The following is an 18,796-nucleotide window of genomic DNA, read 5'->3' as shown; positions in this document are numbered from 1 at the left end:
CACTTCTTCCCAGTAATGCTGAATGTGAACGGATATATAGTACGGATATATAGACCTGAACAGAGCAATGCTCATTGGTATCTGACCATGCCCTTGGTCTTCTGATGGTGAAAGAACACTAGAGGGGTAATTGCTTCAAGCAAGTTTATCCAGACAAGTTTTTGAAGCAGCAAAGTCGGCAACAGAAAAATCTTTGAGGACACTGTGGTCTAAAAACAGTGTATCACTTCTCAGTCTCTGCTCTTCTAAGCTTGCTGCTTCTCAAGTCCCACGTCTAGAAGTAAACCACCATTAATAAATTATGTATCTATGTATACCACAAAAATTGTGTGCTCATGGCAGACATTTTTTTTAAATGCATGCTGTTCAAGTTCCCCTCCCCTCGTGACATATGTCTGTCTCTTTCTTTGTGGTGGTGATAAACTTTATTGAAAAGGGGAAGGGTAAAGAGGGACGTGGCTGAGGGTTTGGGCTCAAGTAAGGCCCTGGGCCTGCTTGGCCTTTTCCGCCCAGTCCACCAGTTCAAGTTATCGGTCGACGCCCCCGGAACTGAGCTAGGCTGTCCAGTCAGTCTCGCTGCTGACGGGGGGATGAGAGAATGGGAGCGAGGTGCATTCCCACATTATGTGTGTGAGTGTTCCTGTTTCTGAACAGAGCCTACATTTGTCGCTTTCCTTGCCCCCTGTGATTTTGTTAATGTATTTTGGGTGTGGGTATGTGTTTTTCTGAAGTCGCCGAAATGCGACCGCTTGCGTTTTGTCGAGTTGCTTCGCCGGTGGTGGGAGCGCGCGACGCCTCAAGCAATACCGATGGGCTGTTTCATAATAAGTCTCGCAGGGTTCCTCGTGTCTCTCCTCTTCATTCACGGCGTCCGCATCCGCGGACGAGGCTCGGCTTGCGAGATCTCGAGCCAAACTGTGAGCCGACGCGTTGCCGGGCACAGCCGCGTGAGCGGGGGTCTACACGAGGGTTTTCAAGCCGCTTAGGGGGCGTCGTGTGAGGACATGGTACGCCTGTTTGCAAATTCTACCACGGACGAAATTGCCGATGGCCTGCTTGCTGTCGCTGATGACGGTATTCGCTTCCGCATGCATGGCCATGGCAATCGCGGTTTCCAATCGCGGACCACGCGGCCACCGCAAGGCCGCGTGGTCCGGAAGGCCCAAGGCTGCCTTTGTACTTCGTCGGATCATTGTGTTTAATTTGGCTAAGTCCGTGGCTGCGAGTTTGACATATGGTGTCGAGTACATGGTTCTGCTGGTTATGTATGCCTGCACAAGTTGTAGCAGATCGCCCTCGCCCATGCCGTGGTGCCAATTAGCCACCCGGCGAATGAGCTGTAGTGTGTAGTTGGTCGCCCTCTGGAGTTTCTTTAACATGAGCCCACAGCGCAGCGTGTTCTGAAAGTCTAGCCTCAATATTTTGATACTGGGGCGCTCCGGAATGGTAAGTTCTCCGACCTTAAGTTCAAGGAAGCGCCTTCTCCGTGGTAATCCCCTGGGACAGCTACTTCTGTCGGGCTTGATCGGGAGGTATTCGGATTTTTCCGGTGAGCACGTCAGGCCCCTCGACTCCGCATAAGCTTGTACGACGTCGATGCCGCGTTGCATGATCTCTTGAAGAGTTTGTGGATCATCCACCGCTGCCCATAACGTCACGTCGTCAGCGTAGAGGCTGTAGTGAAGTCCAGGGATAGAGCACAGCAGTTCCGGCAGCCCGCGCATCGCCGCGTTAAAGAGAAAAGGGGAGATGACTGATCCCTGCGGCGTGCCTAGGCTCCCCAGCTCTATAAAGTCCGTTTCATGTTCGCCGACTTTGATTTGGCACTTCTGGTCGGTGAGAAAGTTTCGGACGTATTGGTATGCTCGGTTTCCGACACCCAGTTGGGTCAGGCCCTTGAGCACCGCTGCTTTGTGGTTGTATGCTTGCGCTAGATTATGTTGTTAAGTGGACACCAACTAGCCCAAGCAAAAATAAATGCTCTACACAAACCTGGAGCAAAGGATTGTGAAAATATATTTGTGCCAATTTTCAGCTCTGAAGAGCAGTTGCCCTCCTTAAAATGTTGCAGGTTCAGCCACCATGGTGGCACATGGTGTACTGAAAGCGGCGTACTGACATGGTGTACTAAAAGATAGAACTATCTTCTGCAGCACTTCTCACTCATAGCTCAGATATTGCTTTTGGACACTGCCCTTCTTGTGCCTTTTTCAAATTGCAACTGCGGAAAGTCGCAAAGGGTGCTTGTCACGTGTTTTGTGCAGGGCATGCAGGATACATCCTTGCTTTCTTTCCTGTATTTTTTTTTTTTTTAAGTACAGATAGTAGTGTATTTAGTGTGAGCCACAGAGTGACTCACAAAGACAAATGTCAAGATGGATGCTTTATTGTGTGTATGTATAGGCATTGTCTGAAATTTTGTCACACTTTATGTTTATGAACGTACAGATGAGAGAGAGAGAGAGAGATTATGATTGTGATTGTGAAGAGCGAAGGCAGTATTTTCTGCAACCCTTTAGGGAGCACATGTCAGCATGTTTGGGAAGGGGAGGGGGTATATGTAGAAGAAAGAAGAAAGGGAAGGTCGAGGTGGTCACAAAAAAGGCCAGCGCCTCTAGTTTTACATTGTTATGTGCAAATATCTATCGGTAGTGTTTGTATAACCTCTAAATTACAGTCCTTCCAAGATCGGGCGGCGCGCACTGTCTACAGTACGCGCCACTCGATCTCAGAGGCAGCATGTGTAAGCAGGTGTGTTCTCTAGTGGGGTGTCCTAATGCTAATGAGTATCCATCAAGCAAATTTTCGGTTTGATTTCCAGGCCAGAACAGCCGACTCGAGTGGAGCGGTGCGCCGGTCAACGCGTGCAACCAAAAATGCAAGCAAGAATTGAAGCCTTTGTCCCTTCAAAAACACCTCTGCACCGTCTTAGTGTGTCTGCTTAGGCAGATAACATTGTGATTATTGTTTCAGTTGAAGTGTGCCTTCTTTTTTGTACTACGAAAAAAAAAAAAAAGTTCTTTGTGCAGAACTGTGCTGCAGCAAATCTTTTTATGAGGTTGCATGTTTTGTAGGATGTTTAGGGCCTGGTTTGACTTAACTTGTTACCGCTGCATTACACTAATTGTGTGCATTCCCAATACCTATACATTCTGACTGTGTACATCTTGCTAATATATATTAGCACATGCTGGGAGAAGTGGAAGCAATATTTGATATTATACCATGCATAATAGGCTTTTCTCTCCCCTGCATTTCCTCCTCTTTCTTTTTTTATATTTTCAAATTTAGGTCATAACAACTTACACTTCTGCAGATAGCTGTGTGGGCTGGGCTACCATTAAGACACTCCAAGTGCACTTGCCACCATATTTAGTGCATTTTTTAGTGCCATAAATGCAGCTTCTTTTGTGCATATCTTAGCCTTCACTATGCAGTTCTTGTCAGTTGAATGAATAAGCAACAATAAACTTGCTGTGATATATATATAGATATATATATTTTTTCTTTAGAGGAAAGGGGACATCTGTAGCTGCAGTGTGAACTTGTGGCACTTGCTTGCAGGTATTAGAATGCCTGTGTAATCTCAACTCAAGTCACCTGCATTGCTTTAAGTGCATATATAGTAGTTAAAGTCACACAAGCTAAACTCAGTATTGTGAATTAGTGACATTATAACACTTGAATTCACTTGTTAATAATCAAGTTGTTGCCACGGTTCTTGTTACTCCCACAGCAATTGTTGATGAGACACTTGTTGGCCATCCTGCCACACTCAAAGGCAACATTTAGGGGGGGTGATGGTTGTGGTTAGAATGCAGTGTCTGTGACTGTGTTTCTGTGGTATGCTCGCAGTGTAAATGCTTGTACTCAGTGTTGCTAGTAGCATAATTAGGAACATGCTCAGCAGAAGCCCATGTCACTTATGTTTCTCCAATTTTTTCTATTGCATTACTTGTGCCTTTGTTCTTATGTGTTCATTAGTGCCACATCTGTGTGTTCCTGAACACCTTTGTCTAAGCCATTTGTGCAAAAATTGTGTGTCTGTGAAGAGGAAGAGTGGCAGCTGTGACTGCATGCCCTACAGGGTAGTGAGAGCAAAATTTCAATTTTCATTCATATTGCCCTGTCAGCTGATCATACGGAAGTGCATGCATTAAATGGTGTCGGATTGAGGACAAAGTAGAACACTCAGTAATATATATATATAGTGATACAAAATATGTGCATGGCCTATTATCATGTTAAGGACCATTTGTGGTTCCACTTGGATCCTTCAAAGCATGCAGGGCTACTGCATACATACCTATGCTTACTGGTTTTTCATTCACAATTCATAAGCTGTATCCCATGCAGGTAAAGCAAACTATCACGTCTTCATCACTCATCTTTAAACTTGTGCTGAGATGAGGGATTGCAGACTGGCTGTGAAAACCGTTTACTAGAGGACAGTAAACTCTAGTCAGTGAAAATTCCTTATGGGTATTGCACCATGTGAACACGTATTTTGTGTTTAGCCAAAGAATATTTCTTGACAACGGTAGAAAAACACTAGCATAAATTTGCTCGTATAGTAGGACCACAAGTGCTTTTTTTTTTTAACCATTTTCCTATTCTCAATGTTTTTCATATTGTCATGAAAAATACTGTGTTCTGTTTTCATGGTGTGCAATATACCCAACTGTTTTTGAAAATAAATTGCGTATTATGTTACTCCTGTGTTGTATGAAACTCTTTGTCAGATGTTATTATGTGATAAGAACACTCAGTTATGCATTAAGTTTTCAATAGCCTTGATTTCTGCAATATTAGAACAGCTTTCATTATTGCAAGAGAGCACTGGAACACTGCCATCATAGGCAGTTTATACAGAATATGTTCAACCACACTGAGCACAAGTTAAGAGACACCATGTTCAGCAGTGAGAATATGGTAGCAACAGTCCAGCTTTTCTAAGCTAGGCAGCACTCAATGACTGAAATTAAAATGGCATTTGGTTACTATTACGTCTTTGTCAGCGGAGCACTGGGTTTTAGAATTGCTTCAGTACACCCATACAAGATGAAGGGATCATAAAAAGGTGGAGACTAGAAATGGTCAGCAGTGGATGAGCACGGAAAGCCTTGAACTGAAAAGTTACGAACATAAAAGAATGGGCCGTTTGGTTTTACATTGTTTAAAACGTAACAGCGTGACCTCAGATGAGGACATAAACCGAAGCACCTTGCCTGTTCTCCGATTTATGTTCTCATGCAAAGACTTGCTGTTGCATTTTGAATCTGGAGCCAACATTTTGACAAGGGCAATCATCATCATCAGGGCAACAACTGCAACTGCTTTCCTTGGGAGGGATTATGCAGTTCGTCCCCAGAGAGCAAGGAGCTTAGGCGGGCGTGAAAGAGCAAGGTGATAATTGATTGAGGGAAGTTGAAATGTTTGAAAGATGGAAGGAGTAGAGTGCTGCAGTTAAGGGAAATAAAGTTGCACATAAGCAGGCGTTGTGAATCCAATAAGTCGTTTTGCAAAAAACTAAGTAAACAGAGATTGGATTCCATGAGAGTGCCGCTAATAATTCACAACATGACAAGTGCAGCACAGTTTTGGACTTGTAAAAAAAGGCGATTATTCACATCACTGAAAGTGGAGGTGGCAGTTACGTGGTATCACTAACAACTCTAGTGTGCCAGTCAACCTGGTGGAGTGGTTCAAGGCCATACATTGACTGTGCTGAAAGCTGCCAAATTTGTTCCTCCACTTGTGCACTTCTCTAGGAAAAGCAGGGTAATCTGTTTTCCCCTCGTGCCCCCTCTAGTGCAGAATGAACTTGGCTTTCAGAAGCACAGTCATAGTGTGTATGTGTACATATCAGTGGCGTCTGGTACCACGAGACTGCCACCAGATCGGGGCTCATTGATATGAATTGTCCCCTTTTTGCATGTGCAAAGCCATTTTGCACTTGGCATGTGTTCCGGACTGGTTGCATTAAAAGGTAACAATTCTTTGTTATGCTCTTGAAGTGTTGAGGCTCCATAGCGTAATTACTGTGTTAATATTGTCCAATAAAGAAATAAGAAGACAAAAATTTTGTCAGTACCCCTTTAAGAGTAAACAGTGCCAACAGGAAAAGAAAACCGAGTACAAATGCATGTTTTGTCAAAAGTTTAGAGAAAGAAGTTCACCAGAGATAAAGTAACTATTCATAATAATAATAATGGTTCTTTATTCAACATCAGTATATGTTGTTAGAGAAGACAAAAATGCCAAAAATAAATGGCTTCACAAGGTTTCCACCCCCTATGCCAAACAGTACAGAAAGGGAATTTCAAAACTGCTAAAAAATTGTAAACTGCCATGTACATAAATAGAATGCAGCTAATAAATTGCAGTATGCAAGAATAAATCGCATCCACATCCGTAAGCAGACATAATGTGATGACATAGTGTACATGCATTGTGGACATTGTCTTTATAATTAAAACAAGTTAAAACCAACATATAAATTTGCGAGCAGTAGTACATCATACACATAATCATCATCAGCCTATTTCTGTGTCCACTGCAGGACGGAGGCCTTTCTCCCTGCGATCTCCAATTACCCAGTCTTGCACCAACTGATTCCAACTTGCGCCTGCAAATTTCCCAATTCCATTACCCCACCTAGTTTTCTGCCATCCTCGACTGTGCTTCCCTTCTCTCGGCACCCATTCTGTAACTCTGATGGTCCACCGGTTATCCATCCTGCACATTGTGCGACTGAATGAATTGTGCGACTCGTTAGTGGGACAAATGTCTAACTGCTCATGGAGACTACTTTTAAATAATGTATCCCGTTAGTCATATATTCGCATTGGCTCATTTTCATTTGACTTGCCCTCGTCTATTTTGCAGAACTTCTGCTTTTTATATGTGCTCTCTGGTGCGACTATAATTTCAGTGCAATTACTCACAATACACGACCGTTGACAGCTGCTCCTGCGCAATACATTGGGACAAGGGACAGCGTCATTGAGATTGTTCCCTGCCCGTTGCATATGTACAAAAATGTAAACAAGGTTCTTGAACAACAAATTTTCATTAAAATATTTGTCCTCAACTTGTTCATTTGATGGCCTTTACATTTTCATATCAGCGGCACGCAGTGCTTTGCTTGTTTCGAACTGGTATAGTTCTAAAATTCATGTGATATTTTCTTTACTTATTAAATAGAGAAAAACATGGAGGCATTGATATCAGTCTTTTTGGCACAATTTTTGGCACATACAAGTATATTCTCCTATGAAAAAATACATGTTTGACTTGTCTTGACAGTGCATAGCGTTCGAGAATTTGTTTGCAACACTTTTGGTAATGGCAATGCAGTTATTACTCATGTATTTGATCCCTCAACAAATTCTATAAGGAAGAGGCCGAGCTGCAATGTGCTGCCCCCCCATTCTCCCTCAGAACGAAATTTCTGGCTACGCGATTGATCAGGGGGAAAAAAAATGCACAACAAGATGCACATGTGCACAGGTTTATCACGAAAAAAGGGGGAAAAAAATGAGAAGAATAAAGAAACTGCATCTCCCTTCCAAATAGACAAGCAGAGCCATTACTAATGCAATTCGTGCCTTTTTCCTGATATGAAAGATTTTCAAAAGATTGCACACAATAGTTTCCTTGCTTCTGCCTAAAATCTTAATCTCAAAATACTAAGGTTCAGACAAGATTCTGGGCAGAAGCAAGGAAACTACTGCCCGAGAAATTTTGGAAGGCTTTCGTATCAGAAAATGAGGTACAGATTGCACCAGCGATGCCCCTGTTTGTCTATTTGGGAGGGAGATGCAGTTTCTTTATTCTTTTGCCGTGATAAACTTGTGTGCATATGTTTTCTCTAGTAATTTTGGGGACTGTAATAAATCACTTGTAAGCATAGGTTGGTAGTGTAAATGAACACTTACTCATACGCACTCACCATTATTTATTTATTTTTTATTCACGTCTACTCACACTCACACTACTCACTTGCATTCTTTTCCACTCGTACAGCAGTGCCACTTGGCCAAGGTTGTCTACTCCAATGACTTATTTCAGGCTTCACACTCACATTCGCATGCATGTTCATTCACAACAATAGGCACACGTTCACATTCACACTCAAAGGTACTCACATGCGTACTCACATACTGGCATTCATTCTCATTCTTACTCGCATCCACTCACACTCACAGGTGCTCACTGACATTCATACTCATGTCCACTCACACTCACGCCTACCCACGCCCATCAGATCTCACTCATGCACTCACAGGTGCTCACTAGCGCTCGTACTCACGTCCACTCATACAGTAGGGTCACCTGGCCGAGGTCATCTACTTCCACTATCTTTTTCAGGCTTCACACTCACTCACATTCACATGCATGTCCAATCGCACCAAGAGGCACTCATTCATATGCACGTTCATACTCCTGCCCACTATCACTCACTGGCATTCGTTCTCGTTCATACTTACATCAGTCACACTCACTGGCAATCATGCTTACAGGTGCTCACCCGCATTCATACTCGCATCGACTCACACTCCCGCCTACTCACGCTCACAGGTACTCACTCACTCACGTCCACTCACACCCACGCTTTTGAAATGAGTGAGTGTGCCAACCTATGGTTGCAAGTGTAGCACGTGAGGGCCAATCTTGTTTTTCTTGTGTCTGCTTTATTTGTGCTACAATGGCTTCACCAAGAATCAACCGACTAGCCCAAGAAAAAGCTATCTTGATGTTTTTCATCTGCAGATGCCTTGAAACCTCTGTTTATCTTCATGGAGCTTACACTCACTTATCACATTATTCATTGGACAAAATGCAAGACCGCATTTAGATACAGTTCACCTGGTTTTACGTTCTGCGAGATGCCTACTATGTTGATACTATGTTTTGGGGGTTGGATTGTAGTGCGGTTAGCGAAATGTTTAATGTGATTAGTCATTTTTGGGAACTCCACACACTTTTAAGTATGTCCGTTTGTATTGAGCCTCTTTCCTGCCAACATAGGCCACTAGGTATGTGTCCGTATAGACAACTTGGGAATATACAACTTAGGCCATTGGTTATATGCAACTTACCTTCACTCACATTCACACTTATTCCTTTGAAATGAGTGAGTCAGCCACTGGCTATGTGCAAGAATAGACAACTTGGTCCATTGATTATATGCAACGGAACATGTGCCACTGGGTATGTGCAAAAATAGACAGCTTGAGCCATTGGGTACGAGCAAGTGGCCATGTGACACCATGCATGTGAACATTCTTGGCCAATCTTCCAGAATGGGCTTGTGCCATTGGGTAGGTGCCCAAAGAGACAAGAAGAAGAGGCAAGAATAAGTCAGCAACAGGAAATTAGAGTCAGCTACAGATAAGTGAAATAGTCCGCAATATGGCGTCGCTACATTGCTTCAATGCGAATCGCATTAACAATGACATTCATCACAAGGTGGGTTCTGCCAGAATTTCTCGTTATGTGTACATAAGCACCTTGGGCAGAGTCTGTAGCACATTTTATGTTGTGTTGGTCTTTCATTTACAATTTTCTTCTCAAATTTCTACAAATTCCTGAAGTTTAGCTTTTTCTGTGTAGGTTGTGGGGCGCTAAGGGCACATCCGACCTTAATCATAAAACCAGTAAAAATTTTATCTCTTCAGCCTAACTAGTGCATGTGTGCATGTTATAAGGTGCAGTCTGTAATTTGTGTTCTGACAAGTTTGCCAGATTGGAGAAAGGAGCAAGATCTGTAGTTGCATGTACTATTAATGCTTCTTATTCACTTGTGCTGTTCTGAGGAGGTTTTTTTTTTTTCTATGAAACCTCCACGCAGCACTGTTACAAGGTTTTTACAGCGGAGCTTTTACACGCTAGGTTCTTGCAGTTCATGAGTGTAGGCAAAAATTATGGCGGTGACCTCAGAGCTAATAGAGCTAAAGCATAAAGTAAAAGTGTATCGTCGGGTATGCCCCAGCTGCATTTAATCGTGAGAAGTGTCAAAACGTATTGTGATAAAAAAAATATTGTTATAAAAAAAGTAAAACCAGAATAGAAATTGTTTATTGCAGGCTCTATAGGCAAACCACGTAGTCTTATTTCAGTTTCTTTCGACCCGTGCAAGGGTAGGCTGTGTGCGGTGAGGACTGCAGAAGAACAGCGCACTTGCGAAGAAAACTGTTGTGAACAGACGCAGGAATGTGTGCGGCGACGGTGGGTGGCATGTAATAGGGACGAACATTGTACCGTAAATGCCAAGCATATACACCTTTTCTTGGATCACCCCTACCGATTCCACTCCCATTATGGGTGATTTCAACATAGCTGTGTCTCGGCCAAACAGAAAGTGGTTTGTGGCATTTCTCTTGGAAAGGTTCGGCATTCAATATTACAGAAACATCAGTGTGCCCACGACACGTCATTGGTCGTGTGATTGGCGTAGCCGGGGAGAGGGGGAGCTTGGGGTGTCGAAACCCCCCCCCTTTCCATGGAACAGAAATTTTCGGGAGGTGAGCTCCGAAAGAGTGACATGGATGACAGGGAGAGTCTGAAGGAGAAGGAGGGGGTCGTCATGTCACCGTACCTAGAACTTAGTTTATGCAGTTTGCCCACATCCACTGTGTCTGTAGTAGTAGCGTCTCCTTGCCTTCTCGCATCACCATTTCCCTATCCCCCCCCCCGCCCTCCTCTTGTACGGGAACTGCGAGCCAAGAGTGGCAAGGCTGTTAATCACTCGTTGCACTACTGTGTCGTTCTATCCATTCTCCGACTCCTCTTCCCCCTCCTCTCTGCAATTCTGTCTACCTTCCCTCTAGACTTGGGTATAGTAGAAAGGTAAGTGCTGCAATTTCTGCAGTAGTTCTGTGGGGGGTCACAGATAATTACAGCTGTCAAGAGGCTAATGTGGCGATCGACATCCAGGCAGCTCCAGAGGGCATTGTGCATATTCAACGCGGTGCAAAGGTCCAAACGAGTTTCTCGTGTCTTCTTTCCTCTCTGCTCTGCCACGCTCCTTCCATGTATATAGATGCTCTGAACCACCGCCGATGGAGGCAAACTTTAGAGAAAAAAGAAAAGCTTTGCTTTAAAAGAAAGCTGATTTGTGCATGCCAAAATATATCAAGGACGTGAATGATGGGCCAGGGAAGCTAAAAAACTGCCACTAGAAACAGGTGGGAGGGCAGGTAGGAGAATGGCCTCTAAGTCCATGCAGAAACTAAAATATAGGAATATTAGCGGCCGCCGCACCGTTCAACAAAGCGGTGAATGTTGAAGAGTGCGACAGTGGCTAACGGAAAAGAATGTTAAGAATGGGGAGTGGAGTGATACCAGGAGGGGGGGACGCGCATAAAAGGCGTCAAGAACGAAGTTGGCGGATAATTATGGACATAGGGAGAGTGTCTCATCACTGCTTGATCACTCAACACCAGACAGTCGTGGCCAGTCGCCTAGCTGAGGCTCACCTACCATGTGGCAACACGTGCTGCTTGCTGGGGAGAGCCCACCGTAACTAAACGTCTCAGCAATTTTCAGAATAGACGGATGTCAGGAGACGCAACGCTTTAAAATCTCTTGAAGCTATTGGCCCTTATTTTACTGCGAACGGAGCCGTAATTTTTACAAAGGCTTCTATAGGAAGCAGCCCTGCTTCGGACTGCCTGCCTAATCGGTTCCCGAGTGTGATCAAATAACAATATGTGTCACTTCCAAAAATATTTTCAAACAAATCGGACAGCAGGTCACTAAAAGTGAGTGAAACTTGCATCATATGATACTATCGAAGTTCTAGCACAAAGCTTCGTTCCTTTATTCTTAAATCTAGAATATAGCATGCCCACAACACCAAAAACGCAATTGGGTGATAGGAAACTTGTGAAATAGTACCAGCTCTCTCTCGTACGTAGCCGTGGCCGTAAGACTCACTAGGTCTGGTTGGAAAACAGCGGTGATCTCCACTGTTACCTGGGCTGCAAACGAGAAGATGCATGATAGTGCGCTGTCTTTTGTTTTTCTACGGCCCCGATTTTAGCGCTGTTCGTTTGTTCAAATCATGTATCAGTCACTGACATACATTATATAGATGCATCGATTCGTAAACGAAATTTCACATTTTTTTTATATAATTTTTAAATGTATCATAACGATGAGAGCATAATTTGATGCGCAGTGGCTGCAAAATGTGCATCCTCGTTGTTAAAGCATGCTTGTTCGGGGAGTTTGTCTTTGCGTGGTGTACAGCCTCCACACTGAGAGAGAGAGAGAGGGTTGAAGGAGAGGAAGGGGCAGTAGTTGTTGGCGGAAAACCCCTTCTGAAATAAATTTCTGGCTATAGTAATAATAATAATACTTGGGGTTTTACGTGCCAAAACCACTTTCTGATTATGAGGCACGCCGTAGTGGGGGACTCCGGAAATTTTGACCACCTGGGGTTCTTTAACGTGCACCTAAATCTAAGCACACGGGTGTTTTCGCATTTCGCCCCCATCGAAATGCGGCCGCCGTGGCCGGGATTCGATCCCGCGACCTCGTGCTCAGCAGCCCAACACCATAGCCACTGAGCATCCACGGCGGGTAAATTTCTGGCTATGCCACTGGGTTATGTATAGACCTCACATTGGCCAAGAACCTTTCCAGTGTCGTCACAGAGCCACTGGCTGTATACCATAGCGATCATGAAGTGATAGTCACCTTGGTGACCAAATAATAAATCCAAAAAAGCAAAGAAAAGAAGGTTACAAATTTTAAAAAACATAAAGTATGCAATAAAACAACAACAAAATTGTGAAAAAACGAAATTCGTTGTGGTATGTGTCTTTTACTTTCAATAAACATATTTATTATCAACGTATTTATCCCCATGTATACAGCTCTGCTAGTCATCCACCTTCACAGAATGGAATGGCTCTGGATTTGTTTTACTATGAATAGCGCTATTTGCCTACTTCAGCCGTTTTTAACCAATCTATCTATCAATCTATCTATAAATCTATCATCTATCCAGCTTTTTACGCCAACCCAGTGACCCAAATCGTCTACTTACTTGGGCCACTAGGTACAGCCTCCCGGTCATGATGCTGTCGTGGTCGTTACATCACCATTATTCCAGCTTTGTCAAAGCTCCTAGAGCACATCATTCTCAACTGGCTACAACCATTGCTGGAAGACTCAGGGTAACTTCCAACAACAATCACAGGATTCCGTCCACACCTCTTAACACAAGACATCCTACTGCAGCTGAAAGAAGAGGCGATTGTACCAGCGACACACAACTCCCTCACTGCCGTCCTCGCCTTAGATCTTAAAGGGGCATTCGATAACATCATGCATACAGCAATCTTACAGAGGCTAAACATGCTGGGCTGTGGGGCCAGGACGTATTACTATATCGGAGATTTCCTCTCAGATAGAAAAGCTATCCTAAAGGTCGGGGACCAAGCCACAAGCCCTTTCCTACTGGGTGGGCGTGGCACACCACAGGGCACAGTGTTATCACCTCTCCTCTTCAATATCACCCTAATAGGCCTTCCACCGCTCGTCAATAACATCCCGGGGATAAGGCACAGCTATACGCCAATGACATTACCATGTAGTCATCCACAGAGTCAATCGGGATAATGGAGAGCCACTTATGAGAAGCGGCATACGTGGTGAGCGACTATGCTAAGTCATGCAGCCTCACCTGTGCCCTCCCAGTAGTCGAAGCTACTCCTGGTCTCACCGCGATATAAGCATGCATCCGACTTGCCCACTATCAACATACAACTGGAGGGACACACCATCGTATCGTTCCATCTCAGAGCGTAAAGACATTGGCAATGGTTTTCCAGTCAGATAGCATCAACACAATATTAATCAACAAGCTTTAGAATACAACAGCCCAAGTTATGCACAGGATCCGACAAATAACAACCAAGACAAGAGGCAAGGGGGAAGTGGACATGCTTCGGCTTGTCCAAGCCTTTGTCATGTCTCAAATACCTAACTTATGCAATTCCATACGTACTACTCAATGTGACGGAATTCAAGAAAATCAACACAATGATCAGAAAGGCATATAATCAGGCAATGGGCCTGTCGATCAGTACATCCACAGAACTCCTACTACGACTAGGAGTGTACAACATGGCTGAGGACCTGATCGAGGCACATTTATCCAGCCAGCAAACAAGGTTGGCAGTTACGGAAGTGGGGAGGTCCATCTTCTGACGCCTGGGGCTCTCTGCCCCACTCAGCCATTTGCCACCTCAGACTGTGAGCTTATCCCATGCCATCCGGAGCAACATGACCATACCTCCCCTACCTTGCAACATGCACCCAGTGCACCACGCACATTGAAGGGAGGCCCGGGCCATACACAAGCAATATGGGAGTCAATCCTCTACAGCCTGCATGGATGCGGGGTCTCACCCCAGACGTGCAGCCACAACAGCCACATAATCATCAGCAAAGAACATCGAAGCAGCATTTCACTCCCCCAAAACAATCCCTCCAAGCCGAGGAAGCAGCCATAGCTTTCACGCTCTCCCAGAGGCTGAAGTCATAGTGACCGACTCTCAACGGGCGTGTCGCAGCCTTGGTAGTGGCATAATTCATGCCAATACAGTCGAACCCACTTATAACAATATTCAAGTGCCACGAAAATTGTATTGTTAAAACCGAGTTACATGAAAAAAAAAAAAGAATCAAAGTGGGAAATGACATGGCTGTTCCGAGAAAACTATAATGACAGGGAGGCCAGTTCTCCTCTCCACCTTCCTCCGTCCGACTTCTCATTGTGTTGACTCATTTAACTGTTTCACTTTGCTTCCTGCACGCTCCGATCGCGTGTTGTTAATAAGCTGCGGCTGTCGACGTTCAAGAAAATGGCACTGCTGTAACAACTGCAAAGAGGGGTCACGGGCACCAAAGGACATAAGAGCTCCGCCGAGGCATATCGCTTTGGCGGCCCCAAAAGGCGCCTTTTAAAAAATGCGGGAAGGTTGCTGTGGAAGCATCTCAGCTTGAGAAATCTAGAGGAAACGCTGGGACATAATCGCCGCAAGCATCTTGCCATGTACTTCCCACTAGCTTGCACGAGAAAACCGCATATCTGTCAGCCTTGCTTGCTTTATGCAAATCTTGCGGACGTTCTTTTCCGAGGCATCCAGGTGCTCCACGTAGTGAAGTAGAAGGTCCCTCGCGAAAACAAGCCCATGATGGACTGAATCATCTATTGGACCTCCCGTGGGGACAATGTTGAGGCAGCCTGCCCTACTGCGCGTCAGCACTGCCGTTGTGGTCGTCATTGTTGCTATCTGATGTAAGTACGTTCGCCACGATCGCCCCATCAGTTAGAAGCATTTCATTTTCATATCTATAGCAGTGTGCTTTCATTTCACCGGAACCGTCGTGCATTGCCGATCAGCGGGTAGGTCAGCCCTCTTCCGTTTCAGCGGCGAGTCAAACGAAGCTAAGAAACAACGCGGCCAGGAATGACAGATGCAACAAACAAACACAAGCATGATCGACTTAATCCGTTAGCAGAATTGTGCAGAATGAGGGCCATAGCATTGAGAAAGACATTGGCCATATAATAAAGAACCAATTGTGAGGGCTCAGTGAGCAACGTGGGAACAGCGCCATGACAGCGTTGTCAGTGCAGGTGGCGTGGTCCATAGAGTTTCTCACTATGGCGTGGTCCATTCAATATGTTTCGGAGGATGGCGCGGCGCAGAGATATGGGCGCAGCCCATTCATGTTCAGAGGGTGGAAGCGCGACGTGAGAGATGCGCGCAAGGCTGGCGTGCATCTCTCATAGAGAGAAGCGTGCGGCGGCAGTTGTGGTGGTGGGCAATCATGTAGCGGTACGCATTTCATTTTTTTCTTTCAAGGAATTTGCATTCCGTTACCTTTCAACGGACACCCAGCAGCCAGACTACATTGTTATAACCGATAATGCGGCATGCGGGCATTGTAGTAAGCGGGTTATTTCCCCATAGAAAACATACAAAAGTTGACGGCGCAGCAGCTTTTCATTGTTATAACTGATATATTGTTAAAACCGGCATCGTTATAAAGGGGTTCGACTGTACGCTCAAATTCATCGATCAATCAAAAGCCACCAACAAGATCAGTCATGATCATCTGGGCGCCAGCTAATCACGGAATTCCTGGCTATGAGGTCGTCGACCACGTGGCTCGAGATTTGACCCACCCAGCAGACGCCACGGAATCTGAACCCAAGCTCATGCATCCTCTTGTCTCGTACCAAGACATCACACATTACAAGCTAACCCACAGAACACATGCACCCCCACACAAGTGACTACCTAGAGAGCAGGGGCGATTCCTCTGAGCTAGATCTACAAGTTAATACAGTCCCCCACCCAACCAGAAATAATCTCATAGCCCCTACACAATTCTGTCCGCAATGCCACTTCTGCACAGAACCCGAGTCCCTCGGGCACATAATAGGGGGTTGCAGACAGGCACCATTACATCCTTCGAACCTTTATGAAACCAACAAGTTTTGGGAGAGAGCCATGGCCAGCTCTGACCTCAAGGATCAGCAATGGCTGATTACAAGGGCCCAGGATGCGGCCCGAGCTCCTCAAGGCATTCTGGAACGAGGGCACCTCTCCAAAGCTTCATTTATGTAATAAACATGTTTATTTTCTTTCTCCAGCTTTGTCATGTGACTCTCGTCATGCCATTGTCAATACGCTGTTGTTTTATCATTGTCATCACTTCAGTAACCTCATCCCAAGGTCGTCAATTCCGTTGTGGTCATACCGCATTTGGTGTTCCATCAACGTCAATCTTTCATCATTCTATCACTATGATACTGTCGTCATTCAATTGTGATTATGCCACCCTAGTCATGCCCTCATCGTCGATAGTCGCTATCATGCATCCTTTGTCATACTGTCATGATTCCGTGGTCATGCCATCGTCCTCACACCAGCTTCTCCATCTGACTCTCTTCATTGTATCGTCGTCATCACTGTAACATTGCCACAGAGGTTTCATGATACAGTCATTGTTAAGTCATTGTCCTCATGTCATTGTCAATCCATTGTCGTCATGCATTCGGTCATACCACCTTCGCTGATCCACTGATGTCATTTCTTATTCGTCATTATATTGTAATGATGCTGTCGTCATTCAATCACGATTATGCACCTGTTGTCACACCATCTTCGTGATGCTGCTGTGGTCGTGCCATCTTAGTAATTCCAGCTTCTTTGTGTGGTTGTCATCATATTGTTGTTGTTAGACCATCGCCATAATTTAAGAATCGACATCTCATTGTCATCATATCATTGCCATTATACTTCCTTTGTCGTCCCATCAATATAACTCCTTCTTTGTCATTCTATTGTCACTGCGTCGTTGTCATGCTGCCATGTTCATGGGTGACCTTGAAAGGCGGAGTATATAAATAAATAAATAAATAAATAAATAAATAAATAAATATATATATAGCCAAAACAATGGAAGTTTTAGAATTATTGTTACAGGATAGGAATAGGATAGGAATAAACTTTATTTGTCCAACGGATATTGCTGTTGGTGCCCGGGGCTAGGCTGCCAGGGGTTCATTGCCCGAGGAAAATCTTCGGAGATCCTCGGCAATGGCTCTGGCCCGCTGGACGGCTCACTCCTGGTCGTCGGGTGCCTTGCTGAGGAGGGCGGCTTGCCATCTCTCAGCGAGGCGCCCCGCTTCAGAGGGTCCTACTGTTGTCTTCCCCCTTCCTCCTGGTCCTTCTTCCTCATGGTGTTGGCATTCCCAAAGCACACGTTATAGTAACTGTCACTTCAGGAATATGGTCCATCACTACATTGCTCGAATGCTGTTCGCATTACCATCGACAATCATTGTGAGATTATCTCTGCTGTAACTTTTTAAAGAGATTTGTTTAGGGGTTGAGGTCTGTGTATGTTTGTATATTATCGTATAGTTTGTCTATGTGAAAGTAGTGCATGCAATATTCAGTGTCACATGTGTTGTTGGTCCGTCCAGCGTCTGCTTAGATGCATTGCATCTTAGCTTCGGAAGAATGTGTGTTACCACTCTTATTCCACACTTCTGGCATGTCATCATCCTTGGCGCGGGATGATGCGCTAAATTGCGTCGTTGGTCCCCACACTTTAAAGGGCCCCTTACCAGGCCCCATAGCAAGTTTTGGTTATACGCTGAAAGTTGTTACGTGTCCTCTAGGGAGCGTTCTGCCACAAAAAATTTTTAAGTCGGCTCATTAATAGCCGAGGTAGAAATATTTCAGGGCCGCGAACCCATGATTTCAGCAGGTTGGCTCCACTGCATAGCGAGACTCCCAGAAAACTTGCGGTGTTGTTTGTTTCAGGCAAGGAAAATGTCAGGGTTCTTGTGTATTTGGGTGTGGCGGATGACATTTACGTTTTCATGGTTCGTGTCCAGTGTCAGAAAAAATCATGAAGTTTATGTGCCCCTTATGCTTGAGTTAGGAGCATCTGTGATAGCTGAATAAGTGACTTGGGTTTGTTTGTAATCCTCGGAAGTACTGTTGTCACGGCGAGCTATGCATTTGGTCTGTTTGTATTCAAATCATGAGTATTGACAGTGGAGTTCACCCACTGCTGATCACTTTGTATTACATAAGCAATATGAAAGGAAACGTGGAATTGATTTTCAAGCAAGAATTGTGATGTGTGGATTGAAATCCAATTTGAATATGTAACAGCTTCCCCTTTGAACATTCATCTTGTGGAGCTTAGTTTTGGTATAGAAGTTGAGCCGCTCACTTACTGGGAAAGT

General features: G+C 44.7%; 2 protein-coding genes across 7 annotated transcripts in view; both read left to right on the top strand.

The window, feature by feature from the left end:
* LOC135901226 (receptor expression-enhancing protein 1-like) overlaps window positions 1–4,713 on the top strand; it is a 306,997-nt gene extending 302,284 nt beyond the window's left edge. For all 6 annotated transcript variants that reach the window (XM_065430927.1, XM_070531165.1, XM_065430935.1 and 3 more), the window contains one exon: window positions 2,822–4,713. In XM_065430927.1, the coding sequence (XP_065286999.1) occupies window positions 2,822–2,893 (72 nt within the window). In that variant the 3' untranslated portion in view covers window positions 2,894–4,713. The remainder of the gene's footprint in view (window positions 1–2,821) is intronic.
* A 10,109-nt stretch (window positions 4,714–14,822) lies between these two features.
* LOC135901063 (Fanconi anemia group I protein-like) overlaps window positions 14,823–18,796 on the top strand; it is an 87,947-nt gene continuing 83,973 nt past the window's right edge. The window contains exon 1 of the mRNA XM_065430751.1: window positions 14,823–15,319. The gene's annotated coding sequence lies outside the window, so the exon portion shown is untranslated. The remainder of the gene's footprint in view (window positions 15,320–18,796) is intronic.

The sequence above is a fragment of the Dermacentor albipictus genome, chromosome 1 (assembly GCF_038994185.2).
Source record: "Dermacentor albipictus isolate Rhodes 1998 colony chromosome 1, USDA_Dalb.pri_finalv2, whole genome shotgun sequence".
Classification (NCBI taxonomy): Eukaryota; Metazoa; Arthropoda; class Arachnida; order Ixodida; family Ixodidae; genus Dermacentor; species Dermacentor albipictus.
The sequence above is the reverse complement of the archived record's forward strand: the minus strand, read 5'-3'. Positions and strand labels throughout refer to the sequence as shown.